This window comes from Marmota flaviventris, chromosome 17, assembly GCF_047511675.1.
Source record: "Marmota flaviventris isolate mMarFla1 chromosome 17, mMarFla1.hap1, whole genome shotgun sequence".
Lineage (NCBI taxonomy): Eukaryota > Metazoa > Chordata > Mammalia > Rodentia > Sciuridae > Marmota > Marmota flaviventris.
Window position 1 is genome coordinate 56,338,454 of NC_092514.1, and position 26,308 is coordinate 56,364,761.

At 53.2% G+C, this 26,308-nt stretch overlaps 1 protein-coding gene across 1 annotated transcript; it reads left to right on the plus strand.

The window, feature by feature from the left end:
- The first annotated feature begins 1,798 nt into the window (after nucleotides 1–1,798).
- Thra (thyroid hormone receptor alpha) lies at nucleotides 1,799–26,195 on the plus strand. Its single transcript, XM_071603472.1, has 9 exons — nucleotides 1,799–2,007; nucleotides 13,415–13,768; nucleotides 16,144–16,211; nucleotides 16,961–17,061; nucleotides 18,995–19,142; nucleotides 19,758–19,963; nucleotides 21,097–21,243; nucleotides 21,701–21,959; nucleotides 22,817–26,195. Exons 2-9 carry the CDS (start codon nucleotides 13,716–13,718, stop codon nucleotides 23,065–23,067), a joined length of 1,233 nt encoding a protein of 410 aa, XP_071459573.1. The 5' UTR covers nucleotides 1,799–2,007; nucleotides 13,415–13,715; the 3' UTR covers nucleotides 23,068–26,195.
- The last annotated feature ends 113 nt before the right edge of the window (nucleotides 26,196–26,308 follow it).

The following is a 26,308-nucleotide window of genomic DNA, read 5'->3' on the forward strand; positions in this document are numbered from 1 at the left end:
AGGTGGCATCAATTGGCAGGCAGCCACCCTCGAAGCACCTACACTGCACACTGCACTGACTTCTCACTGCAGCCTTCCACCCCACACTGCAGCTGTTGAATGTGTTCGCTCTGAGTCCAGACTGAACACAGGTGCCCTTACTGCGTGCTGATTCTGCACACTGCAACCTCAATTCCCCACTGCAGCTGCCACTGCACACCGCAGGTGCCCTTCACCTATTGCATTGCCCTCATCACCACCAATTAACTGCACACCCCATGGGTGTGTCAGCCCAGCTGCCCTTCTCATCCTCATGGTCTCAGGGGCTCCAAGAAAGGAATCCTCCCCTCTGTTATGTATTGCAAACCCTAACACTCTCTGTAAGAGAAGTGGTTCCATCAGAGAATGGAGATGGCTAAGACTAAGATGGGCAAAGGGAGCCGAACTTGGATAGGCTGTTGGTCAGAACCTCAACTCAGCAAGTGATTCTGCCCAGTATAAACTGGGCGATGAGCAGAGCAGTCCGCACTCCCCCCACCTCATACACACACACACACACACACACACTCTCTCTCTCTCTCTCTCTCTCTCTCTCTCTCTCTCTCTCTCTCTCTCTCTCTCTCTCCTCCCCAAGAACAGCCTGTGAAGGCAGTGCCCCGCCCTGGGAACCGTGGGAAGCTTGTGGCCCCCGCTGGTAAAACTGGGCTAATGACAGCGGGGGAACCGGCGGGGCCAGAGGGGGGGTGCTAGAATAATTAGACCTCTGCCTGGCGCTAAGAGGTCCTGAGATGAAAGGGGCTTTGGCGTCACTGGCATGGTTTTATGTCCATGAATGCAGGTGTGTGTGTGTGTGTGTGTGTGTGCGTGCGCGCGCGCGCGCACTCGCTCGCTCGTGTCTGTGTGTGTTGTGTGTGTGTGTGTGTGTGTGTGTAGGGGGGTGGGGCTGCAGTGGAGACCTCTTCTTCCGGGAAGGGGATCTATGTGTACGCAGCCCTCCCTCCTCCTTAGGTTGGCCCTGGTACCATTTGGATTTTGTTGGGGCAAACATGGGAGGAAATACCACGTCAGTAAAACTGGGAGATGAGGGATTATGGCAAGTCTTGACCCCTTAGAAGCTCAGCCCGGGGAGCAGATTGTTAGGGAAATGGCAGGTGGCCTTGAATACAAAGAGCCCCTACTGAGAAGGGTGTAGTTTGAAAGGGGAGGCAGTGGATGAGTATTAATGTTAGAAATGAGGGAAGGTGGTTAAGAAGAAGGATTCCCCCGAAGGATTAAAAACATAGTTAAGAGGACCCCAGGATTCACCTGCTCAATCCTCTCATTTTTAACTGGAGGTAACTCTACCCCCGCAGCAGTGGTGATTTGTTCAAGGTCATACAAGTGAGTGACTGGTAGATAAGGGACCCGAACTCCGAAACATACTCTACACCTCTAAGCGTTTTATATTTGGCCTTCTTTCCCAATTTATTAGGTGGAAGTAGCTCTTCAATACTTCCTCCCCCACCCCAAGATGCAAACCCTCAAACCCCCAATTCCCTCAAAAAGCAAAGGCTGTTTTTTAAATGACATCTTTTCCAAATCATGTCACCAAGTACCACTCCTGCCGGGGCCGTCGAAGTGGGAAGGCGAGTCCGAGCCCGGCAGGGGCCCGGGCGGCCGGGGGGGGGGGGGGGGGCAGCCGAGCCGCTGGCCAGGGTCCCGGGGCGCGGCGGGGGGCGGGGGGCGGGGGCCGGCGGCTGCAAGGCGGCCTGCAGGGAGCAGCCGCGAGCCGGCCTGGCGCGCAGATCCAGAGCCTGAGCCCCAGCCCGAGCGGGGCGGAGGAGGGAGGAGCCAGAGCGGCCGCCGCCTCTGCCGGAGGAGCCGCGGGGCCGCCACACTCGCCCCCCGCCCCCCCGCGCTCACTCGCTCTCACACCCGGGCGCTGGAGGCGGGCGGCCCGGGCCCCACCGGCCCCCCATGGACGCCCCCGGTACGGGGCGCTGAGACCCCAGCGTTGTTGCCCAGCCCGGTCCAGCGCGCCACGCCGAGGTAAGGAGGAGGGAGCGAGGGGGCATTAATATGCAAATGTCTCGCGATTGATTATGCAAAGCCGCGGGTCTCTGTGGGCAGCTTGCAGGCGGGCTGGGGGCGCCCAGGGGGTACCCGCTGCCAGCTTCAGCCTTTCCAGGCGCCCCGGTGACCCTGTCACAGCCTGGGAGCTTGCAACTTACGCCCTGGGGAAGGGAGGTGCTGCTGGGAGGTCGGTGGGCCCCGGGGTTCGCCGAAGGAGATGGCGTCTGGGCCTCCCCCTCGAGGGCCCGCCCGGCCTCTGTCCGGCCGGTCTGCTGCGCATTCCCAGGCCGGGCCCCGCTGCCGGAGCTCCCCCGCCCGCCGCGCCGCGGTTTGTTTACGGTGCGCCGGAGGACTGCCCCCACCAGCCCCCACCCCTAGCCTCGGAGGCCGAGTGGCCTTTGCAAAAGCTGCCTCCAGCTGCGGAGGGCAGTGTGAGTGAGGTGGTGGTGGTGGTGGTGGGGAGGTTTGCGTGGATCGGAGGAGAGGGAAGTCCCCCTCCCCTCACCCGCCTCCCCAATTGAGCATGGCTTTCTGGTTGCAACATTACTAATTGCAAAAAAAACGAGGCTGGTGGGGTGGGGTGGGGGGAGCGTGTGCATGTAGTGGTGAGGATGTGCTTGATGGTCCCTAGATGTCTTAGGAGAGTTGCTGGCTGGCATGGCTGGGGCAGAGAGGAAGGAATAGAGCTGTGTTGTGTGCCCCCTCCTTGTTTCCCTCCCTTTGCAACGTGTCTCTGGTGCCCCTTCTCTGTCTAGGGCCCTCCCTTGTCCAATGTGAAAGGAAGGCCTGGAGGGATGACAAGCAATGGAAAGAGCCATCAATTCCAGGGATTGGAGGGGTGGGCACATAGAAGGAAAGCCAGTAAAATGGGAACCTGCCTCTCAATACTGGCTCCAGCCCCAGAAGTGGGGGAATAAAGGGGGTTGCAAGATGAAAAGGGGAGCAAAGGTGGCATGCAGACACAGATATGTCCACACAGACAACTACCCAGGGACACCCAGGCAGACTCAAGGACAGGAGCTGCTGGACACACCCACATGGGGACAAGGGAAGAGGCTGCCTGCTGATGCACTGTGGAGCTCAGGGTGGGACACACCCACGGGAGACCAAGAGCAGGGAGACCAATCCATGCATGTACCCACGCACAGGGTCACACAGAGATGCTGTCACACACAGGGGCAAGGAGGAGTCACTGTCACCCACACAGAAAAAGTCACTATCGCATGCATGCATGCACACAGAGCATTTGCACACAGCCCGCACAATTACAAAAGACCCTGTCACTCACAAGCACACACGTGCTCACATGTGCCCAGTCACCAAGTCATCATCGCCTGCCGTGGCAGTTGTTGTCACTCAAACACAAATGCAGCTACACATCAGTACCTGTGTACACAACTTAGCAACAAGTATTTTCTGGACTCTTACTGTGGAACACAGAGGTTCTATAGAAAGAAAAAAAAAAAAGAAACAACCATAAAATTTGAATGAAAAGACTTTCCTGCATAATGGTGCAAAGATTACATTCTCAATAACACATTCCAGTCACTATTGCTTGTCATACCACTGTTACTAGATGGCAAGCTCCTTGAGACCTGAAAGAATCATTGGAAAAGTTCTGGATCCCTCTCAGAACCTAGCCCAGGTTGTACTCTGTAAACACTTGTTAATTGATTGACTGTGGGAACTCCAGACACAGGTGCATTTATTTGCGCACAGTCGCACGGACTCAGGTGCAGGACGCATGCACAAGGCTCCAGTCCACACAGTCACAGGTTCACACCAGCAGTGTTCAGACAGCCCCGGGTGCACACATTGCAACAGGGCTGCCTGGCATACACCTAGATGCACAGGATTATAGACTTTTTCCTTCACCTTCTTTCTGTCTGCTTCCTTTAGACTCAGCACTGTTGGCAATGGGCTTTTTTTTTTTTTCCTTTTGGAGGGACAGAGAAACAAGAGCAAGTGGGCACAGGGGGGTTCCAGAGGGCCGAATCATGGACCCAAAACAGTGTCCAGTGACTTCTAGCAGCTGGGATTGTCCTGGTTGCTCTGGGAGGAGGGTGTCTTGGGAAGAACTGGTTCCTAAGGAGCAGATCTCTAAACCCTACCCTAAAAGCCAAAAGGGACCTAACTGCCCCTGCTAGGGGTTATTTGTCTGGGCCTTTCTTGGGGACCCTCTGTTGCCCCCAGCTGAGTGCCTGCCTCCCACGGAGAGTCCGCCCCTTTTCCCACCTCGGCTCTCCTGTCCAAACTTGGAAGCTTTCCTTAGGAGGCCCTAGGCTGGCGAGTGTCTGCGTGAGTGATGTGTATTTTTGACTTGGAATTTCTCTCTAATGCTGTCTCTCTGTTGCTCTGTCTTGGGGTGTCTGATTCTCCCTCTCTTGTTCTTCTGCCAGTCTGTAACTCTCTCTCACCCTGTCCTTGTTTCTGTTTCTGCCACAGCCTCTTTTCTCAAGCTGGGAACTGGCAGCGACTGTTCTTCATACTTTTCCAGTTGTTAATATTCAAACTGTGGCCCTCTGCCCCGCCCGCCCAGCCTCTGGGGTCAGCGGGAGGTTGTGGTGGGGGTGGGGGGCTGGGGGGCTCAGCTGGCTGCTCAGGACATCCTGCACTTCCTTAGTGCTGCAGCTGCAGCTGACCAGCAAGTTTTGGGGGCTGGGAAAGGGGGAAGGGGGGGTCAGCTACTGTCAAAGGGGTCAGCTACTGTCCATGCTGACCCCTTAGGTTGGCAGGTTCCAGCCAGGGGACACCAGTTCTGTGGACACCCTTGCTTTGCAGATTGCAGCTCCTAAACAAGCCAGTGAGGCCTCCTCACTGACCCAAGCCAGTGGATATTGGCTGGAGTTGGCAGGACTAGGTCAGCTGGGTCCACATCAGGACTTGCAATGGCCTTTCTCCACACCCCTGGCAGCTGAGACCCACCTCAGAGATGCCCAACAGCTGTGTCCTTCTTGCCTAGGCTCAAGCCTGGTTCTGAGGGTACAGCTGTTCAGAATCTGTGGGGCTCGTGAGGCCCTGTCACACACCAGCAGGTTCCAGCCCAGAGAGGGCAGAATGGGCAGGAGAATTTGAGCAGTGGGCACAAGGGCAGGAGACCCAAAGCCCAGGGAGGCACCAAACATTTCTGGCCATGCTTCCTTCTAGCCTTGGCCTACTTGGATGAGGAGGTACTGGTAATGATTCCATTGTGGAGACTCCTTGGGCTGCCACAGGAAGGAAAACTGAGGCTTGGTCACAGGAGACACTTAGCAAGATGAAAGAGCAAGGTATCCTTTCCCCAGTAGATCAGGGATTTTATTTATTTTTGTGGTGCTGGGGATTGAACCCAGGGTCTTGTGCATGCAAAGCAAGCACTCTGCCAACTGAGCTATATCCCCAGCCTGCAGAGATTTTTTTTTCTTTCTTTTTCTAGAGACTCCCTGGGTTTGAATCCCACCTCTGCCTCTTGCTGGTTTTGTGACCTTGCACAGAGTGATTAACTTCCCTCTTATCTATAAATTGGGGATGGTAATCTCTACCTCATTTAGCTTTTTGACCTTTAGAGAAGTTAAAATACATAAAATTATTTTAAAAGTGTCTGGGTCAGGCATGGTGGCGCACGCTTGCAGTTCCAGCAACTCTGGAGGCTGAGGCAGGAGGATCTCAAGTTCAAGGCTAGCTTGAGCAACTTAGCAAGACCCTGACCTCAAAATAAAAAAATAAAATTAATAAAAGGGCTGGATATTTAGCTTAGTAGTACAGTACCCCTGGGTTCAACCACCCCAGTACAAAAAAAGGGCGGGGGGAGTACCTTGGTACACTCATACCAAGCTATATGTGTAAGCTTTACAGTAGACGAAGAAACCTATGGGCCTGGGGTTCCCAAGATTTCTTAGAAAAGTGTGGTAGAAAATTGAGTCTCCTAGACACCACAGGAAAAGGAATGGAACTAGGGTGGGGGACATTGGGTCTCCAGTTTCTAGCTTCCTCAACCCTTCACATCAAATCTTTTTTTTTCCTATACATTTTTGCAACCATGAACAAGTGTACGGAGCCCAAGGCAGATTCCCTTGCCCACCCTCCTTGACTCTCTCCTTTTAGCTTAAAGGAAGTCCTTGGGAGGGGCTGGGGTTGTGGCTCAGCGGTAGAGCACTCATCTAGCATGTGTGAGGCCCTGGGTTCCATCCTCAGTATCACATAAAGCTAAATAAATAAATGTATTGTGCCCATCTACAACTAAAAAAGTATTAAAAGAAAGTCCTTGGGAGCAGGGGTTGTGGCTCAGTGGTGGAGTGGTAGAGTGCTTGCCTCATGTGCGTGGGGCACTGGGTTTGAACCTCAGCACCACATAAGTAAAATAAAGGCATTGTGTCCACGTACAAATAAAATTTAAAAAAAAAAAAAGTTAAAAAAAAAAAAAGAAGTCCTTGGCATCTCAGCCTGGGACACACCTCCTTAGCTAAGGGAACATGCATGAATCTTTGTACATAGCTACATCTCTCTTGGGACAAGTCTGAGTGAAGGGGCAGAGAGATAACAAAGAAAGTCTTCACTTCTCCTGTGTAGGTATAGCACAGAGCTCAGGGAGGAGGCAGCACCCTTCCTCTCAGGGACCCAGCACTGCAGCTACCAGGACCCAGTCCTGGCTGACAGATGCCAGATTCCACTTCCCTGCACAGAGCAGGCATTAATATGAAGGGTGGTGGCAGAGAGAAACTGAGACCCTGAGGAAGGACCAGCATGGTGGGCCTGGTACCTGGAGATCCCGGGTCTCTCCTGTGGTGTCTCTTTCCTATTTTGAGTCTGATGATCAGGATTCCCTCTTCCCCAATCCCCTTTTATTCAGCCTCTGCTCTTCAAGGTGAAGCAAGGACAATGGTGGATGCCCCATGGTGGGGTGACTGAGAGGCTGTGGAACGGGAACCCATTCAATTCCACTTCTCACAGCTGTAGAGATGCTTGGGGAATTTTGGTGCCTCTGGGGGGATGGGGGGAGGCAGGCCTGACTGTGGAAAGATCTCTGCCTGGGAGTTGGGAGGCTAGGTTTTTGCCATTCACCAATTGTGTGATTTGGGGCCTAGGTTTTTATTATTGAGAAACAATGATGTCCTTCCTACTCAGACTGAAGATAAAGGACATAAGGTAGTTCAGGCTGGTGTGTAGCTCAGTAGTAGAGCCATTGCTAGCATGTGCAAGGGCCGGGTTCCATCCCCAGCACTGCAAAACAAACAACCCTCCTTAAGATGGGAAGATACCTCCTTCAATCCATTGCTGGTTGGTATGGTAAGCAGTGCCTGGGGATCTTCCTCCCCTCTCAGAACTGGCACACAGTAGGCTGGGTATGCACATACCACTAGGAACTACTAAGACTGTTCTCAGTAGTGGGGACACATGTGTTTTCACCTTAGTGTCACCTGGCAGGCCAAAGTTAGGGTTCTAATGGCAACCTCCCTCCTGATTGGTATGAGGTAGTCCAGAGTGGGGGCTAGAAGTTCCCTAGGTAGACCAGGGGAGCCAGATGGATGTTATTGTGTCCAGGAAATGCTATCCTTGCTCCCTTGCTTTGGGAGTGGGCACTCAGTCTGGAGAGCAGGGACTGGGGTTAAAAGTTAGTGCCAAAGGCACAGCCACACCCCCTAGCAGTGGCAAAGAGCTGCGTGATTGGGCCAAGCCCCCAGTCACTGCTGTCTTCCTCCTCCTCCTCCTCCCCTCTGCCTCTGCCTCCTCTCCTCCTCCTCCTCAGAAGAGATGGGCTCTTGGCTGTCTGAGCACTAGCTGCCTGTTTCATTTTCTCTTTTTCCAGGCCTGGGGAGGAGGAGGGGACGGGCTTTGGTGGCTATCAGCATTTTCGTACACATCAGTGAGTGGGTGTGTTGTGCACGCATCCATGTGAGAGTGTTTTTGTGCATGTGTGGGCTGGGGAGGGCTCTGAATATCTCCTGGAACCGTGCTGGAGCCCTGCGGGTCTGCGCATGCGGGGTGAGTGTGTGTGTCTGCACGTGTCCGTGTGTGTGCTGGAGACTCAGCTGCATTTGCTTGTGCACTCTAGCTTTCTCTCTCTCTCACTCCTCTCTCCCTCTCTCTCTCACCCTCTCCCCCCTCCTTCCCTCCCTCCCTCTTCCCTCTCTCCCCCTCTCCCTCTCTCTCTGCCTCTTTCTCTCCTCTCACATATACATGCACGCGAACTTCTCAATCCCTCTCCGTTTTTCTCTCCCTCCCTCCTTCCTCCTCCCTCCCTATCTTCCCCTCTGTCTCTCCTTCTTTTCCTCTCCCTCCCTCTGCCTCTGCCAGTTCTCCCTGGGTGGGGGCTAGCTCCTGCCTCCTTAGGGCGCCTGGGAGAACATCCCTGCCTTTCTTTTCCCTTCCACCTTTCCCTCCCCTCCTAGGCCAGACTCTCAGGGCTGGCAGACAACTTCTGCCTTAGAAGAGTGCAGAGGGAGTACCCCAAGCCCTGTGCCCATGATGCCATCTGCAGCAAACGCCTTGGCCCTGTGACATTCATGCCTCCAGCATTCAGCTGCCCCAGCTCCCAGCTCCAATTACCCACTGGCTGCTGGGGGGAGGGTGGGGAGAGTATGCCATGCCCAACTTGGGGGTGCTCCTCATTCTGCCTTCTTGATCATTTAGATCTCCTGCTTCCTTTCCTGAGGGGAATTAGGACAGGGGGCCTGAAGTTCTGTGGGCTGGTAAGGAAGGTGCTGAACTCTCGAGCATGGCTATAAGCCCAGTCATCCATCAATAGGTAACCCCCTAGTCCTGGATGCCCACCTTAATACCTGACTGGAGCTGGCCTGGGCTGCAGGAGGGGGGGAAGGAGAAGCAGGTGGGTGAGGTTATGGGGGGAGTGGGAGGGGAAGCACTGTCTTTGATGTTAGTACTGGGCATCTGGCCCAAGACAGGGCTGCTGTTTATGTCTTTCTGTCTTTGACCTGCAGGGGGGAGTTTCCTGTTATATTCTTTGTGGGGGGGGGGCAGGGAGAATCCTTTGTTTAAGTAACCAGTCTCCCCCTTATGTACATCCCCCACCCCATCTCCCATTTTCTAGCCTCTAAGTCCCCATAATAGCTGGGAGATGAGATTCTGTTCTTAAGCTCCAGAATCCCATCTCCTAGGGGACCCAGGGAGCGCCCACCCAAGGGTGTTGTTGCCTCACTCCCTTCCTGCCCTCCATGCCTGTTAAGCTGTGCCCAAGTCTCTGTGTACTTCTGTGCCACATCACACCTGCCAAATTGTACCTGCCTTCCTGCCTTCACTCCCCTTTCCTGGCACTAGGATAACAGATTTGGGTGGGGCAGCCCTGTTCCCTCTATACCTGAGAATAGAAGAGAAGGGGGTCTGGGAAAGGAAACAGAGGTCGCAGCCCTAGAGAAGCATCTGACTCTTAATGTGGGGTGTGTGCTTCTGCTGCAGCGCTGCAGTGGCCACAGACTCCCACAGACAGTTGGGTTGGTGGCTGCCCGTGGGAGCCCACCTTGACACAGGGGCAGCGTCTGCACATGCATACCTGTCTGCCTGCGCGTGCCATGTGTGTTTGGGCTACAGTGGCTGCCCTGGTCCCTTAGTATTGCCCTTCTTGGCCCTGGTGGTGTGGAGTCAGGGCATCCATGCTGGATGATTGGGAGTGGGTGGTGGGGGAGGGATCTCCCCCCACCCTAGCAGCAAGCAGAGAGGAAGGGGAGAGGGAGGTGTGAACCCTACCCACAGCACTATTAATAGCCCACATGCCAGGCCACCAAGAACCAGCTGTCACCGTGGAAACCATTCCTACTCCCCCTTCCCCCAGCCTCCATGGGGAAGGACTTAGGCGGGGCACAAAGCACCCCCCACCCATCTTTCTTTGTTACCTTTCTCCCTTTGTCTCCCTTCCTTCATCTGTCTCTCCTCCCCTTAGCTGTCCTCTTTCCCACCTCACCCCTTCTCTCCCACCCTCTTCCCATCCTTCCCTTTTCTTCTTCCCCTTTACTACGTTGACATCCCTAGCTCTACCTTCCCATCCCTGCGCTGTCTCTTTGTTCTCTCCCCTTCCCATTTTTCTTCCCCTCTTTCCCTATCACCTCTTTTGCCCCCTCCTCCTCCTCTCTCTCCCCTTTTCTCAGCCACCCCCCTTTCCTGTATGTGTGTCTGTGTGCTTGTCAAGAAGGAGGGCAGGGCTGTCTTCAGAACATTAAGGGCAAAGTTCAGGGGGCCCCAGAAAGGTGGGGCCAAAGCCAAGCTCAGAGTAAGAGCCACCGGGTGGCAGCATGGTGTGCAGTGTTTGAAGCTAGATCCTAGGGGCAGACAGTTCCTGCTGTCAGCCCCAGAAGTCCCCTGGGGGTGTCCCTGAGATCCGCAGGATTGCGGAGTGGGACTGACAGCAGTGGGAACCTGGCATGGTGCCCATGGATGCCGCATTGGCTTCTCATCCCTGTACCCCCATCACAGAAGCACTTAAGCTTAATGAAATGCTTCCCCCTCTGCGGGCACCTTGCCCACGCTGCCACCAGGCAGCTCTTATCTGACAAAGAGGGAGTGGGCAGCCAGGCCAGCCGACAGGTGGGTCTTACTGTCCTGCTATCCAGCAGACAGCAGTCTCAGAGTCTGTAGCTCCACCCTCTCGGCTTCCTTGAGACTGAGCCTGTGCCTCTGCAAAGGATGTTCCAGGAAGGAGCTTAGGAATATTAAGCTGGACCCCTGGAGGAGGGGAAAGGGGCTGCCCTTCAGGGAGGGTATCCCTGTACCAGCCCCCTTCCCCGCTGACCTCTTTCTGCCCCAACTAAAAAGGCTCACATGGTTTGTGCCTCCTTACATTCTAGGCCTTCTTCATGGGCTCTGTGTTTCCTCAGAGGCCCAGATTTGTCACTGAAGAGATATCAAGGAGTCCCCATGAATCCTAGACTCCTAGTAGGTGCCAGGCAAGAGTGCCCTAGGCAATAAGGGCAGCACCTTGGTCTTCTGCCCACTGCCAGGGCCTAACTATAGTCTGAGCAGCACTGAGTGGCACCAGGGCACAGCTCTGCACAGAGGTGGGGCAGAAAAGGACCCTGCCCCTCCCCCAGTAGGCACGTGCAAGCCCTTGGCAGTGCCCAGACACATTTGGAGTTAAAGTTGGGCTGGGGAGGGGGAAGGGGAAATAAACAGGGTGGCTTAGGTTGGCATTGCCCCAGGTCGGCCCTGTAGCAACTGGTAGTGGTGGGGTGTGGGGGAGGGGGGTCCTCCAGAGCTAAAGCCTGGGGCAGGAGCTGCCTGTGCCCTGTGGCTGTTGCTGGGGTTCCCTGCCCAGTTTGACTGATAACTGCTAATGCCCATTCCTATATGGACCTCTTTGCCTGCCCTGAGGGCCTGCTCCCCAGGGCTGCCCCTCTCTTAGCTTGCCCACTCCTGGGCCTGCCTCCTCCCCTCCCTGGGGGCGCTTGGGCCTCCGGCTGGCGAGTGGATTTTTCCAGCTTCTGTAAACAAGTGGTGGCAGTGTGCCAGGCGGGCAGGAGACAGGCGGGGGCAGCACCGCAGCCAGGGTGTGCCAAGCACCGAGGCACAGCCTGGGGGGAGACAGGGAGACACCCAGAGAGAGAGAGAGAGACATTTAGAGGCAGACAGACAAAATGAAGCCTCTGGGCTCAGATAGAAGTGGGAATAGAATAGCCTCTATTGTCCAACCCAACCCCCACAGCTTTTCTAGCCCCCTACCCCTCTCTGTTCTGGCTGAGAGTAGCAGGCCTCAGTGCCCAGCCCCTGGGCATCCCCACCCACTCCTTCTCCTCCCCCCAACCTCCACCCCTAAGGGCTGGCTACGCCATTATAAATTTATAACAGGAATTTCTCCACAAGCCAAGAAAAACTTGACCTACTTTCTTGACGGCTCCCTGGGCTAAAGCTCCCTGCTTCCCCCCACCACCCCCCAGTCTCCTGTCCAGCCCCGACTGCCCAGTCCTGGCCTGAGGGGGGGATGTCAGAAGCAGAATGAGCCACTTTTCTGTACTCCTTCCACACTCCCCACCCCAGGGGCCGTCTGGGTGCAGAGGCCCTGCTCAATGCGTTGACTTATCTCTGCCCCCTCCTCTTACCCTGGCTCCTTATCAGTTCCGGGGGTGGGGCCAGGGGGCCCAGGGCAAGGTATCTGGTGCAGCAGCCATGTGATGGAGGTTGTACTTGGAGAGCTGTACCCTTTGTCCCCCTCCCTCCCATACGCCTGCACCTGCCACAGATCTGCAGCCCAGAGCCAGAGGTACAGTACAGAGGGATGGTGGGCCTGGAATGGCACTGCTGTGGCTCCAGGTATCAGACCAAGGCTAGCATTAGAGCCAGGCTGTGAGGCTATAATTCCTGAGCCACCTGCTTCCTCGCTATATGTACTCGAGTAAATAGTCAAGTTTTCTAAGACTCAGTTTCCTCATCTGTAAAGTTCTGAAGCCCACTTGAGAAGGCACATATTATCCACTCAGTCAACACATATTAGTGTCCTTTCCTATCCTTGTTGGTAGCAGCTCAACCAAACCAAGAAGTCTGGCCCTTTCTGGGTGCAGTGGCATATGCCTGTAATCCTGGCTATTTGGGAAGCTGAGGCAGGAGGATCACAAGTTCCAGGCCAGCCTCAGCAACTTAGCAAGCCCCTGTCTCTAAATAAAAAGGACTGGGGATGTAGTTCAGTGGTAAAGAGCCCCTGGGTTCAATTCCCAATTAAAAAAAAAATTAATAAATAAAGTCTGGTCCTCAAAATGGACAGTGGGATTTGGGACCTTGTTTGGTGGTCTGGAATCCTTGAGGGGCCAGAGTTATGGGGTTCTTTCTAGGTCAGCAGCAGGGGAGGTCAGCACCCAGTTTCTTTCAGTGTCTCTGTTTGTTAAGGGACTAAGGTGAGCATTCAGGATCCCTGCATGCTGCCCCCCAACCCCCGGCCTTTGTGGGCACCCTTATGCCTGTGCTGGAATTTGCTCATCTCTGGTCCCCTCTTACAACAAAGATACTGATGGATCTTAGGAAAACTTGGATGGGGGTGGTAATAATAACTAAAGTTTAATTAATAGAGAGTTATTAAGGACCTTTCATTTGTTTGAATGGGGCTGGGGACGCAGCTCAGTTGGTAGAGTGCTTGCCTCGCATGCACAAGGCCCTGGGTTCAATCCCCAGCACCACAAAAAAAAAAGATTTGTTATCTGCTACCCATGTAGGTAATCAAGATGAGCATGTAGGTAATCAAGATAAGCTCATTCTTTCCCTCCATACCTTCCCATGTCTGGGGCTTGGGATATGGTTCTCCAGTCTTCACAGCACCGAGGTCATTCTGGTCCTGTCCCTGCACCTGCCCTCCATGCCCACTGTCATCTTATTATGAGCCCCAGAAGCCCCAAATATTGCCACCAAAGGAAACCTACCCACCTCCTGCCAGTGGTGCCTTCTCACCCCTGCCTTTCTCTTCTCTCCACAGGGATCTCTGGACAGGACAAGACTCTGAAGCTACTCCCCCAGCCCCTAGCCCAGGATCCCCCATAAACCCTGCTTACCCCCCAGCTATCCTACCTGCCATTCCCTGGCCCCTCCCACCACCCGCCCCCCTTGGGGTGCAGGGCATGGTGTGAAAGGCCAAGTGCTGAGGCGGGTACCATGGGTGCTGTGCCCTAGGGCCTGGGTGGTAGTGGGTGGGTGGCCTGTGGGTGTGCCGGGGGGGCCATTGTGCCCACCCCAGTCTCTTGGCGTGCTGGAGGGCATCCTGGATGGAATTGAAGTGAATGGAACAGAAGCCAAGCAAGGTGGAGTGTGGGTCAGACCCAGAGGAGAACAGGTAATGGGTCCAACAACCTAGTAGTTCCCACTCCTAGGCAGCAGGGCCTAGTCAAAAGAAAACTGAGCTCCCTTTGAAGCACTACCTTTTAAGTACCTCAGGAGATGGGTGTGAGGCCAGCAACCCTGATGCCTACTACCTTTATCCAGGAGATGAGGGATGTTTAGATGCCACAGGGAATTAGACATTTGGATTAAGAGGTGCCCATTTTGAAGGGCGAAGTGATTTAGAACAGAATAATCATAGGCAGCAAGCATATGGCCCCTTCCTGGACTCTGCTGAACGGTCTCTAGCGTCCCCAGTGTTGCTGCCCTCATCTGGGCATGTGTGATCCAAAAGGCATTACCATTATCTTCCTCTCCTTATCAGCCCTTTCACCATCTGACCCCAAGCAATTATGTTGTCCATAAGCTATACTGCATATAACTTGACATTTCAGGGCACAGGCACCAATAACTATTGGTCATAACCCACGCTTGAATTTGGAATCTATTGGGAGCCCCACAAGCTTTTCCTTGTTCATGGTTAAGGGTGGGCACTGCTATGGAGGTCCTCCCAGGAATTGGAAGTGCAGGCCAACCATAAAGATTTTGTTTACAGGTGGGTGAGGAGTCAGCCCTGCCACACAACTAGGGATGGGTTACCTATGATATGCACTGCCCTTGAGCAGCCTAGAGGGTCTTTGCCCCTCCCATCAATTCCAAGTGGCACAGAGCTCTGTCCCAGTTGGCATGTTGTCCCAGGAGCTGGGTACAGCCTGTGCCTATGGCTAGGGAAAGAGTGGGGGTGGGGGTACTCTGGGGAGCAGTGTGGCTGGCTGTTGCCTAGGAGATCAGATCCTGAGCCAGAAGGCCAGAGGCCTGGCCAGGCAAAGCCCTAAGGCTCAAAACTGGTTCCCTGGAGAAGGAGAGGAAATGGATGGGGATTTGCAATTGTTTAGGCAGGGTGCTGGAGTAACCTCCCTCCCTGAAAGGCTGACTTCTGGCAAAAATATAAGAAGGAAAGTCTGTCTTGTCATTGTATATCTGTCATTTGTAGCTCCTGCCCAGACTTACATGGGTTTGGGAGAATCAGCCCTGAGAGGTTGTACAAAGGCAGGAATGCAGGTTCCCAGTTCCTCAGACTGTAGCCCCTCCCCCATGTTCCCGCGCCACCTTGTGACTGTCCCTGGGACAGCAATTATGAGTCTGGTAATTGCTGAAGCCAGTCACTCCACTGGGGCCTAGGTGGCCGAGTTCCTCTGCACTTACTCCTCTGGAAGGCGGGAGGAAGGTCTGACCCTCCAGCCCTGTAGGAACCAGACAGGGGTAATCCCCAGGGGGCGTGGAGCACTGGGCTGTCTGTGACTGTGACCCTGGCCAAGGTCACTGTGTCAGTGTGTTGGGAGCTGCATCCGGCTCCAGGAGGAGGGGCTGTGCAACGTGCCACATGCAGGGTGGGTGTGGAAGGTTATACAATCCTTGCATGCGTGTAGAGGGCTTATGTAACCTGCATGCACTGAGGTTATGTAACATGTATGTGGAGAACCCAGCCACATATATGTGAAATGACTGAGTTGCTAATAATACCTTGCATGAAGGGGCTCAGGGTCCTTGTCCTGGCTCTGACTTCATTGCACAGTGTCATCAGGCACAAGTGTCACCGTTTGCTGCTGTGTTAAATGGAGGCTAGGAACAGGGTGACTCTAGTATTTTCAATCATTATGGATTATGTAGCATGTGTGCATGACCTGGAAATCAAACAATGCATTCACACTGGGGGAGGGGGTAGTAATATTAGGTGGCTGTCCAGAAGCATATCCTAGAAGTCACATAACACACTTGAGAATGCCCTGAAAGTTGCACTGATATGTAGACCCTTATTTCCATCCTTGGGTTTATACTGAAGATTGTATTGTTATTCATATGCACAGGTGTCCTGTTGCATGTATGTGTTCAAAATGATACATAGCTTTAAGAATATTCTGATGATTCTTTTTTGCATATTTATCATCTGCTGAAGGCTTAAATATGTGGATATCCTGTGTATTGTGAGCGTTTAAAATCTTTATGTATGGGGGTATATGTATACATATATATATATATATAGAGAGAGAGAGAGAGAGAGAGAGAGAGAGTGTGTGTGTGTGTGTGTGTGTGTGTGTGTGTGTGTTGGGGTCCTAAAACATGCTTTTGCCCTAGTCAAGCCCCTTATCTTTCCCCTGCAGCTACCAGATAGCTGGATCCTTCTCTAAGTTTTGTCAGCTGATGTTGGGGGTGGGTAGGATGAGGACCTAAGATGGAGGAGTTGGGCCTATAAGATCGAATGAGGCTCTTGGATAAGAAAGGGCTATCCAAAGACTGCTCTGTGATTCTACTCACTTTGCCCCCGTCCAGTGCCAGGTCACCAGATGGAAAGCGAAAAAGAAAGAACGGCCAATGTTCCCTGAAAACCAGCATGTCAGGTGAGCCTGGCTGCATGTACCCCTTCTCTATACTCCTGACCCCATCAGACCATATGGGGCCCTCTCTGGGCCTAGGTTCCCTTCTAACACCTTCTATGTCCCCTGGAGAGCCTCCTACAGGGCTTGGGATGGATTTGCCTGGGGGTGAGAGTGGTGATATGGGACATGCTCCAGCCCTTGAGGAGGGATTAGGACAAGGAGGGCCTCTTCCTTTCTCCCATGATCTCCTCACATTACACCCCCCACCAGAATCAGAGCTTGAGATGGAGGATGGAAGGTCTGTATTCTCCTGAAATGAGCTGCTCCTGTTTGTGTTTCTCTCTCTCTGCCATCCTCTGTGCCTTAGATATAGCAAAATGTACCCATGGTGTGCACACCTGTAGTCCCAGCTACTTGGGAGGCTGAGGCAGGAGGATCACTTGAGCCCAGATCAGCCTGGGCAATGTAGTGAGACCTCATCTCAAAAAAAAAAAAAAAGGAAAGAAAGAAAAAAAAATGAAGGGGGGGAACCTTAAATGGGCAGTCAAAAGAACTGACATCTGGTATATTTGTAGAAAAAGGGATGGACAAAATTAGCTCCCATATTATCTCCAGGATTCTACCTTTCTACTTGGAGACAGAGATCCCTTCAACAAGGCCGGGCTAGGAGATGGGCCAGAAAGGAAAAGTTGGGGATGGGGAAAAGTATAGGAACCTCTCTGCTGGGCTCCTCGCCATGCCTGCTGCCTCCATCCTTTCCTCCCTCCCAGGGTATATCCCTAGTTACCTGGACAAAGACGAGCAGTGTGTCGTGTGTGGGGACAAGGCAACCGGTTATCATTACCGCTGTATCACTTGTGAGGGCTGCAAGGTATGGACCAGCCATCTCCTGCCCCTCCCCCACCACCTGAGCCCCCTTCTCATTCCCTTTGAGTCCCTCAGCACCTGGCATGACAGACAAGCTCTGTAAACATCTAACCTAAAGCCCACCTGTGATATCATCATTTTTCTTCTCTTAAACATTCATTTATTCACTCATTCATAATCCCTGTTCTACCACTCACAGGTTAATGGCCTAACCTTCCTGAGCCTCAGTTTCTTCATCTGTTCCATGGAGATAATCATACTCCCTGTTTCACAGAGATGTTGGTAGAATTAGATAATTCACATGAAGTGTGTAAAACAGTGCCAGGCACATAAGAAGCCCTGGATAAATGTCAGCTGTTACCCATCCATGCAGTTATAAGGAGTGAGGAGTGCAGACTATGCCCTGCCCTCCAGCTGCTCACAGCCTACAAGAGAGGAGCAGATCTGAAACAGACATTGGTGTTTTTCAAAATGTGGTTCATGGACCACCCGGAGTACTAGCTAAAATGCAGATTCCAAGGCTACATTGCCACCCCTACTTGGTCAGAACCTTTTTGTGCTGGAGCTCAGGGATTCCGACTTTAAACAGGCTTCCCAGGTGTTTCCAATGCACCTGAAATGGTGAGAACAAGTGCTGGGGGGTATGGTGGGTGCACACAGGAGATGAGAACAGCAAGTTCTCCCTAGGCAGAGGGGCAAGGTCATAGACTTGGGGAGGCTTAATTAGATTTCACTTTGGTTGTTTCGACCAGCATGGTTTTTCCAGGATCACCACCTTCTGCAAATGTCAGACTTTCCAAGAAACAGATCATTTAAAAATCTGTGAAAACTTGGGCTGGGGATATAGCTCAGTTGGTAGAGTGCTTGCCTTGCATGCACAGGCCCCAGCACCACACACACACACAAAAAAAAAAAAAAAAAAAAAAATCTGTGAAAACTTAAAGTTACTCACTTTCTTAGTGTCAACCAAATCTGGTGGTCCAGGGATTTAAGTTCCAAAGCAGTGCTCCTAGAAGCAGTGCTCGTAGTGTAGCATAGAGCAAGACATCTGGGTCCCAGGGAACATTCCCCCAAAGACAGAAATGTCTTGGCTCCTTTCCTAGAGAGTTTGATTTTGTAGGTGTGGAATGAGAACCAGGAATCTTGTGTTTTTTGTAATTGCACTAGATGATTTTAATGCACCCCAGAATCTAAGATCTCAGACCTTGATGTTCTCTATCCTTTACCTGGGGCTGAGTTCTGGCTCTGCTGTCTAGTTAGCCATATTACTTTGGGCAAATTGCTCAATCTCTCCAAGCCTCAGTTTCCTAGTGTGCAAAATGGAAACAATGACAATTTCTACCTTGTAGGATTGTCATCAGGGTTAAATGTAATAATGCAGAAAAAAAAAGGTATATCTTTACATAGTAAGCATTCAACTCAAGTCCTAGCTATTTTTATTGCCACCGCCTTGATTCTTGAGATTTTTCCTTTAAAGCAAAGACTAATCCTGATACATGTAATTTTTTTTTTTCAAGCTGCTAGAGTTCATACCCAATGTTTTTTCATGACTTTCACTTTCCTATTTCATGAGTTCCACCTGCATGGGCAACAAGCAACATACTGTATATGAGTCAGTGTCGGGTTAACAAGATGGAAAATAAGATATCAATTGGACTTCCAAAGCTGCTATTCCTTTAGGTTTCACAGCTTCTCACACCATCCCAGACCCAGTGCTCACCAATGCAGCCGTCATTCTTACCTCTGCCATTCCCAGATACTCCCCACTTCTCTTCGGCCTGGGGGCTGTATTTCTCAGGTCATTGTGCCTGCGGTGTCAGGAGGATGCCATGTTCCTTCACTGATCTTAACTCTCTCACCAACCCCCAGTGAGCTGAGTGGTTGGCCCAGGAAGGGGAAGTCATGATTGGAACCTGCTTAATCTCCCCCTATACCAGGGCTTCTTTCGCCGCACAATCCAGAAGAACCTTCATCCCACCTATTCCTGCAAATATGACAGCTGCTGTGTCATCGACAAGATCACCCGCAATCAGTGCCAGTTGTGCCGCTTCAAGAAGTGCATTGCCGTGGGCATGGCTATGGACTGTAAGGGGCACGGGCCGGGGGAGTTGAGCCACTCAGTTGGGCTAGGGGTGATTCAGGGATGGCATTTCCCTTCCATTGTACCCTTGGGGCAGAGTCACAGTTCAACCCAGGTCAGGTTGGTGGTGGACTCTTCTGAGTCTTGGTCCCTGATACCCTTATCATAAGGGGAAAGGGATCAGGATTCTCTATGGGTCTTACACATGGGCCCCAGTGCCCACCTGCCTTTCACTACTTATGGGACTTAGAGAGGGCATTGTTGGGTAAAATGAACTCCTGAGAACTCTCCTAGCACTGTGATCCTGACCCCCAGGAAAAACCTCCTTTCTGGGTAAGGGGGTATTTTTATTGGCTGGGGACTGGGAGGCAGGATCATCTAGAAACTGTTATCACCATAACCTATTGGGCCATAACATAATACTACCCTGGATCTTTCCAAATTGGAGTTGACATTGTCCCCCTTACTGTGCCACCCAACTCCTAGGTGATTTGGGTGATCATTTAACCTCTCTGACCCTTGGTTTTGCCCAACCTCTGCACTAGAAGAATAGCTTCTGAGAGGACTGTGGATAGGGGAGGGAGAGTGCCCTGCAAGGAGTCTCTTGTCTCTGTTAACAGTGGTTCTAGATGACTCGAAGCGAGTGGCCAAGCGCAAGCTGATTGAGCAGAATCGGGAGCGGCGACGAAAAGAAGAGATGATCCGATCTCTGCAGCAGCGACCAGAGCCCACTCCCGAAGAGTGGGATCTGATCCATGTTGCCACAGAAGCCCATCGCAGCACCAATGCCCAGGGCAGCCATTGGAAGCAGAGGCGGAAATTCCTGGTAAGGGGCACCAGGAGAGCAGCAACCGGTTGGCAGGAGAGGAGAATGGACTCTGAGGCTTGCCTCCTATGGAAAGCCTCCTCAGTGTAATCCAGCCCAGAGCTGATACTCTCCACACCTTGGTGGTCTGTGCAAAATCACTGCTCTCTGGTCCTACCTATTTCCTATGATGGGGTGCTCTATGAGGACAGGGCTTGTTTTACTCATCAAATTTTTAGTGCAGAGGTGACCTCTTCTCATTTTCCTGCCCACAGTGCCTGAGAGGGAACCATGAGGGCATAGTCATGTAACAAACAATATTTTTTAGCACCTGCTGGGCTTTAGGTGTTGTGTTAGGCCCTGGCAAAACTGAGTGACAAATGGATGATTGTTGTTTTCAGAAGATGGACAAGTGTCCTTATGTGGAGGGGGGAGACCAAAACCTGGATCCTGGTTCCTGATAGAATGTGCTATGGGGTGGAACAGTGCACTGTTAAAAGCATGTGCTCAGCCAGGCACAGTGGCCCACGCCTATAATCCCAGGGGCTCAGGAGGCTGAGGCAGGAGGATTGTAAGTTCAAAGCCAGCCTCAGCAATGGCGAGGCACTTAGCAACTCCATGAGACCCTATCTCTAAATAAAATACAAAAAAGGGCTGGGGGATGTGGCTCAGTGGTTGAGTGCCCCTGAGTTCAATCCCTAATATCCCCCCCACCCACAAAAAAAAAAAAAATTGTGCTCCAATACCAAGCAGATGTTTATCAAGATGTAGTCATATGACTTTGGCCCTAATACTTAACTACACTAGGCCTCAGTTTCCTGCTCTGTGAAATGGTGATAATTTTATCTTCATCAGAGTTGTGGCAAGGATTAAATAAGATATGTAGAACATGTAGTCTAACGCTTGTTCAGTCATTACAACTGGGATTATTATTACATTACTGCTGCTACCATTCTTACCATTGTTGTTATTAGCAGACTTGGAGTGCTCTCTAGGGTTTATCCTCTGCCCAAAACCTCGGAGATGGGACACAGCTAGTCCTATCTGGCCCCTCTTCCCCAGGCTGCCTTGGAGCTCCCCCTGGTGGGCAGGGAGCCTCAGTGAGAGGTTGAAAGGGGTCTGCAGCCTCAGATGACCCCTATCTCTTCCTCTAGCCGGATGACATTGGCCAGTCACCCATCGTCTCCATGCCTGATGGAGACAAGGTAGACCTAGAGGCCTTCAGCGAGTTTACCAAGATCATCACCCCGGCCATCACCCGTGTGGTGGACTTTGCCAAAAAACTGCCCATGTTCTCCGAGGTGAGTGGCAGATGGGAGGAGAGACATGGTGCCAGGTTGGAGGGAACCTGGGGCAGCTCCCCAGGGCACTGCATGCTCCTCTGAGGTTCTCTGGACAGGGAGTCCTATAACTAACATACAACCATTGCTAACTCCTTGTGCCTACCTCCCCAGCCCTTCTCCCCTCAAGTCTCCGTGGCCACCCACCTCCAAGCAGCCTAAGCATTCTCCTCATTGTGGGCAGGAAACAGACTGCTCTCCTAGCTGCTGGACTTTGGCCAAGTTACCTAAATCTCCTGTACCTCGGTTTTCTTATCTGTGGTGGGCTGGGGTGAATAACAGGACCTCCCTCAGAGGCCTAACTGTGAAGTTTAAGTAAAAATAGGATAGACATGGTTCCGCATCAGGTCAACTGTGGGAGAGACTGGAGCATGGGGAGGGCCATGCTGAGTGGTCCTGTGACCCTGCCGCCCCACAGCTGCCTTGTGAAGACCAGATCATCCTCCTGAAGGGGTGCTGCATGGAGATCATGTCCCTGCGGGCTGCTGTCCGCTATGACCCCGAGAGCGACACCCTGACGCTGAGCGGGGAGATGGCTGTCAAGCGGGAGCAGCTCAAGAATGGCGGCCTGGGAGTGGTCTCCGACGCCATCTTTGAACTGGGCAAGTCACTCTCTGCCTTTAACCTGGATGACACGGAAGTGGCTCTGCTGCAGGCTGTGCTGCTAATGTCAACAGGTACCTGCTGGTGGGCTGGGAGGGCTCAGGAATTGACAGGGACCCCAGAGCTAGGCTGAACCCTGGGCTTGTTGGCTCTCCTTTTTTCTTAATCTTTAAGACTCTATACCCAAATCTACCTCTCTGACCCATTCCCTCTTCTGCAGGCTACCTGTCTATCTCCCAGGCTGCCCTCTTTTTTTTTTAGTTGTAGATGGACATATATCTTTATTTTTACTTATTTTTGTGTGGTGCTGAGGATTGAACCCAGTGCCTCACACTTGTGAGACAAGCATTCTACCACTGAGCTACAACCCAAGCCCTGCGCTCTGTCTCTTATTCCCTGTTCTGTCACCTACCCCATCTTTGGTCCCCAGGCCTATCACTGTTCCCCAGTCCCTGTTCTGTTCCTTATCATGCCTTTGCCCTGTTCTTTCTCTCTGCCCCCCATCCTCTGTCTCTAATATATTCCTTTGTTCCTTACCTTCCACACTCTCTTCCCATCCACCTTCTGTCCACCATTCCTTCTATCTCTAAGTCCTACCTCTTATCCCCCAAACTCTTTTCTTCCCTCATTACCACCCCACCGCTCTGCCCACCAATGCTTTTCTGTCCCCTGGTCTTCCCCTCTCTCCAAACTTTCCTCTTGTCCCAGGCTCCCCTCCCCATTCCCCTGTCTTCCTTATGTATTGCTCTATGCCTCCTTCTGCCTGGTGGCTGGTCCTCATATCTCTTTCAGTGCAGTTTTCTTCTCTGATCTCTCCTAACCCCTCTGCCTCGTCTCCCTTCTTGTCATCTGCTCATATCCTCCCCCATGTTTCACCTATGTCTCTCTCAGACCCTCACCACTCACCTGTCATCCCCTTCCTTCTTTGCAGACCGCTCGGGCCTGCTGTGTGTGGACAAGATCGAGAAGAGTCAGGAGGCATACCTGCTGGCGTTCGAGCACTACGTCAACCACCGCAAACACAACATTCCGCACTTCTGGCCCAAGCTGCTGATGAAGGTGACTGACCTCCGCATGATCGGGGCCTGCCACGCCAGCCGCTTCCTCCACATGAAAGTCGAGTGCCCCACCGAACTCTTTCCCCCACTCTTCCTCGAGGTCTTTGAGGATCAGGAAGTCTAAAGCCTCAGGCGGCCAGAGGGTGTGCGGAGCTGGTGGGGAGGAGCCTGGAGAGAAGGGGCAGAGCTGGGGGCTGAGGGAGATCCCCCCCCACACCTCTTCTCTCCTTCCTCTCATCCTTGGATAGATGCAGCTCCCACACACCCCTGCACTGCCCAGGTCCCCCTCAGAACCTCCAGCCCTGAGACAGGGCAAACAAATGAACTTGCTATGAAAGGACAGTATGGGAGGCTGGGACCGTGTCCTGCAGTTCCCAGGGGCCCTGTCCCCTAAGAAAGTAGGGGAAGTGAACCAAGAGGGACAAGCCATCTTGACTGTAGGGATAAGAGGAATGTGGGATGGGGGAAGATGCCCTCACTCACACCCTACACATATAAGAGATTCCCCCACCCAGTTCCTTGGCCTAGGTTTCCCCTCCAGGCTAAGGGCCTCTACTTTCCCAGATGCCTGGGTGCAAAAAAACGGCTTGGCTTGGATCCTCCCCTGGAGGTTAAAAAATGATAGTCATCCTAACTGCACTTTGGAAACCAAGCAAGGGGAAAAGTTAAATGAAGAAAAACTAGACAGAGAGAAAAAGACAAAAAAAGAGAGAGAGCGATAGAGAGAGAGAGAGAGAGAGAGATATTAAGTTATTAACTAAGGCTGGCCAGAGGGGAAGGATCCCCCGCTTTCCCATCCCCATGCACTTTGAGAGCTGCCCTTCCTCCCCCCAGATCAGAGAGAACCCCCCCTAATTCTCCAGAGTAGGGCTGCCGATCAGAGCTGTGAGTTGACACAACAGGGTCCTGGCCACCCCCTTGCCTTGCCCCTCCCTCTGTGCCCCTTTGGCACCACCACCCCAGTACTTTCTCTGCTCTCTGCCACTCGTGCCCGCTGAGTTCCATCTACCTCTCACGCTGGATGCCAGCTGGCCCCTCACCAGCCTGCCCTACTGCCCACACAGCTCCCCTTTCAAGTGCCCAGCCCCAGGGGCCTCTCCCTATCCCCCCTCCTTCTGCACCTTGGCACCCACACAGGAAAAAACTGTGGCCCAGGCTCCTTCCCTCCTCATATCCTGCAGTATTAGCTAAATCCAGATGCTGCGTGGGGGGTGGGGGGGTTGTGTGTGAGCGTCTCCCAGAGCCTCCACCCCTGTAGGACTCTTTCCCTGTTTCCCCGTCTTCTGGGCTCTCTCTCTGATCTCTGCCCTCCTTCCCCACCCCCACTCAATGCACTGGGGCAGGCGAGCAGGCATATAATGGGGTTGTTTCCATTGATGGCACTTGGTTGGGGCCCCAGGGGAGGAGGCAATTGGTGCTCCTCCTATTTTCTTTGAAGCTCTTCAGGCTGGCCACCCCTTTGCCCCTGGGACCCCTTTCCCCTCTTCTTTTCTCTATTCAGGGACTTTGGCTTGAGCCATCTCCCACCCTCCTGGTGAGGAGTGCTCTGTTGGTCTGCACTTGGGTGAGCTGCCCTCCTCTTCCTCCTGCCTTTGGCAGTGCCCACTCCTCAGGGGAGTGGGGGGGAGGAGATGGCCCTCCCACAGGTGGGAAGGAGGAGATGAGGGAGACGGACAGAGCAGACCAGAGAGCCCTGGGTTCAAGGCTGCATGTCGGCAGGGATGGATGGGTGGACATAGATGCCCCCGGAAGCCATGGGGAATAGGGCAGGGGGCAGGGGAGGGGTGCCAGGGCTTCCTGCGCTTTGCACTATTGGGGCACAAATGTCTTAAGTAGTGGGGAACCTGCCACCCCACTCTGACCCTCAGCCTGCCACAGCCCCCTACACACACATACACACACACACATACACACACACACACACACACAAAGGCAGTGCTCCGCTGTCTGCCAGGGCAGTGTCCTTCCCCACTCTTCAGGTGTTTCCTCCAGGTAGACTGCCTGGAGGAGCACACTGTCACCTGTCTGAACGCCTGCCCCAATCCTCTGGGCCCCCATGCTGCCCATGCTGTCTTTGTTTCTATCCTCTCTCTCTCTCTCTCTCCTGGGGTACTGATTCCTGGATTCTTCCAGTCCCATGGGGAAGCCCTCTCATACCTTCCTCCCACACCTGGGGGCCTAGTGGAGTTCCTGACCTGTCTGCTGTCTCCCCACTTTCTCCAGCCCCACCCCTGTCTTTCTATCCCCTTTCTCAACCATGGACATGGTGGCCTCTTACATGCACATGGGAATCCCCCCACCCTTCTCAATCATGTGAGCTGTGATCCCCCACCCGCTGGCCCTTCCCCTTCCCCTCAGTGATGTGGAGTGTATGTGTGTGTGAATGTGTGAGTGAGTACACGTGATGGGGGAGGAGCCAGGGAGACTCAGGAGTGCCACGCACCTGCTCTAGAGAGGCAGCTGTCCCAGTCCCTGCTGAGGAAGTGGGGGACAGGGCCCTCTCCTGGGGGCCATTGGTGCTAATGAGGGGGAATGGCCTTGACGTGGGTGCTTAGCATGCCTCCTCCAGTGTTGGCCCGGGGCACTAGGGCAGGCTGGGTGGGGCAGCAGGTGCAGTATTGGTGGGAGGATGGGTTGCTGGGAATAGGTTGAGGGGGCCAGGCCAGGACAAGGGGGTGCCAGAGCCATGACCACTACCCCACCCCCACCACCCGCCTCTCCATCTCAGTATTCCCCTCCCATCACTTATAACACACATACCTCATCCAGCCTCCTCCCTGCTCAGACTTGGGGAGGGTGGGGGAGGAGGAGCCCCTACCCCTATCCCCAGTGGCAGGTCTGCAGGGCTGGGAGAGGGCAGGGCGTGTGACCTAGACACCGTCCAAAAGGGGACAGTACTTCCTGCCCTGGGAACTCCTGGGTGGGGGGAGGGGGACACTGCCCAGAGGCGCTACTGAATGTATGAGAAGCTGGTGCTGGGGTGGGGGGAGGGGGGTTGTGGCCAGAAACAGGGAAGGAGGTAGGTCCCTTTCCCAGGGAGGGGTGGGACCGGTAGGGGTGACTTGAGGGGCTCCTACTCCTGCCCCACGTTGACAATCAGTATGTCTGTTATGTGCGATTTTTCACCCCGTTGTGTTTTGGGTCAGGATTTTAAAGAAAGATATTTTTATGGTAATTGTTGCTCGTCTATTTTACTATATATTTATGTAATAAATATATGATGAAAATAACCCCCTTGGGCACCCCCCCTTAGACTTGTGTGCTGTTTCCCTATATCCTCCCATCTGCTGGCAGAGTACCCGCCCCACAAACTGACCAGATGGAGAGGTGTCCCCCCCCAAGCCTTGGCAATAGTCCCACCCCAG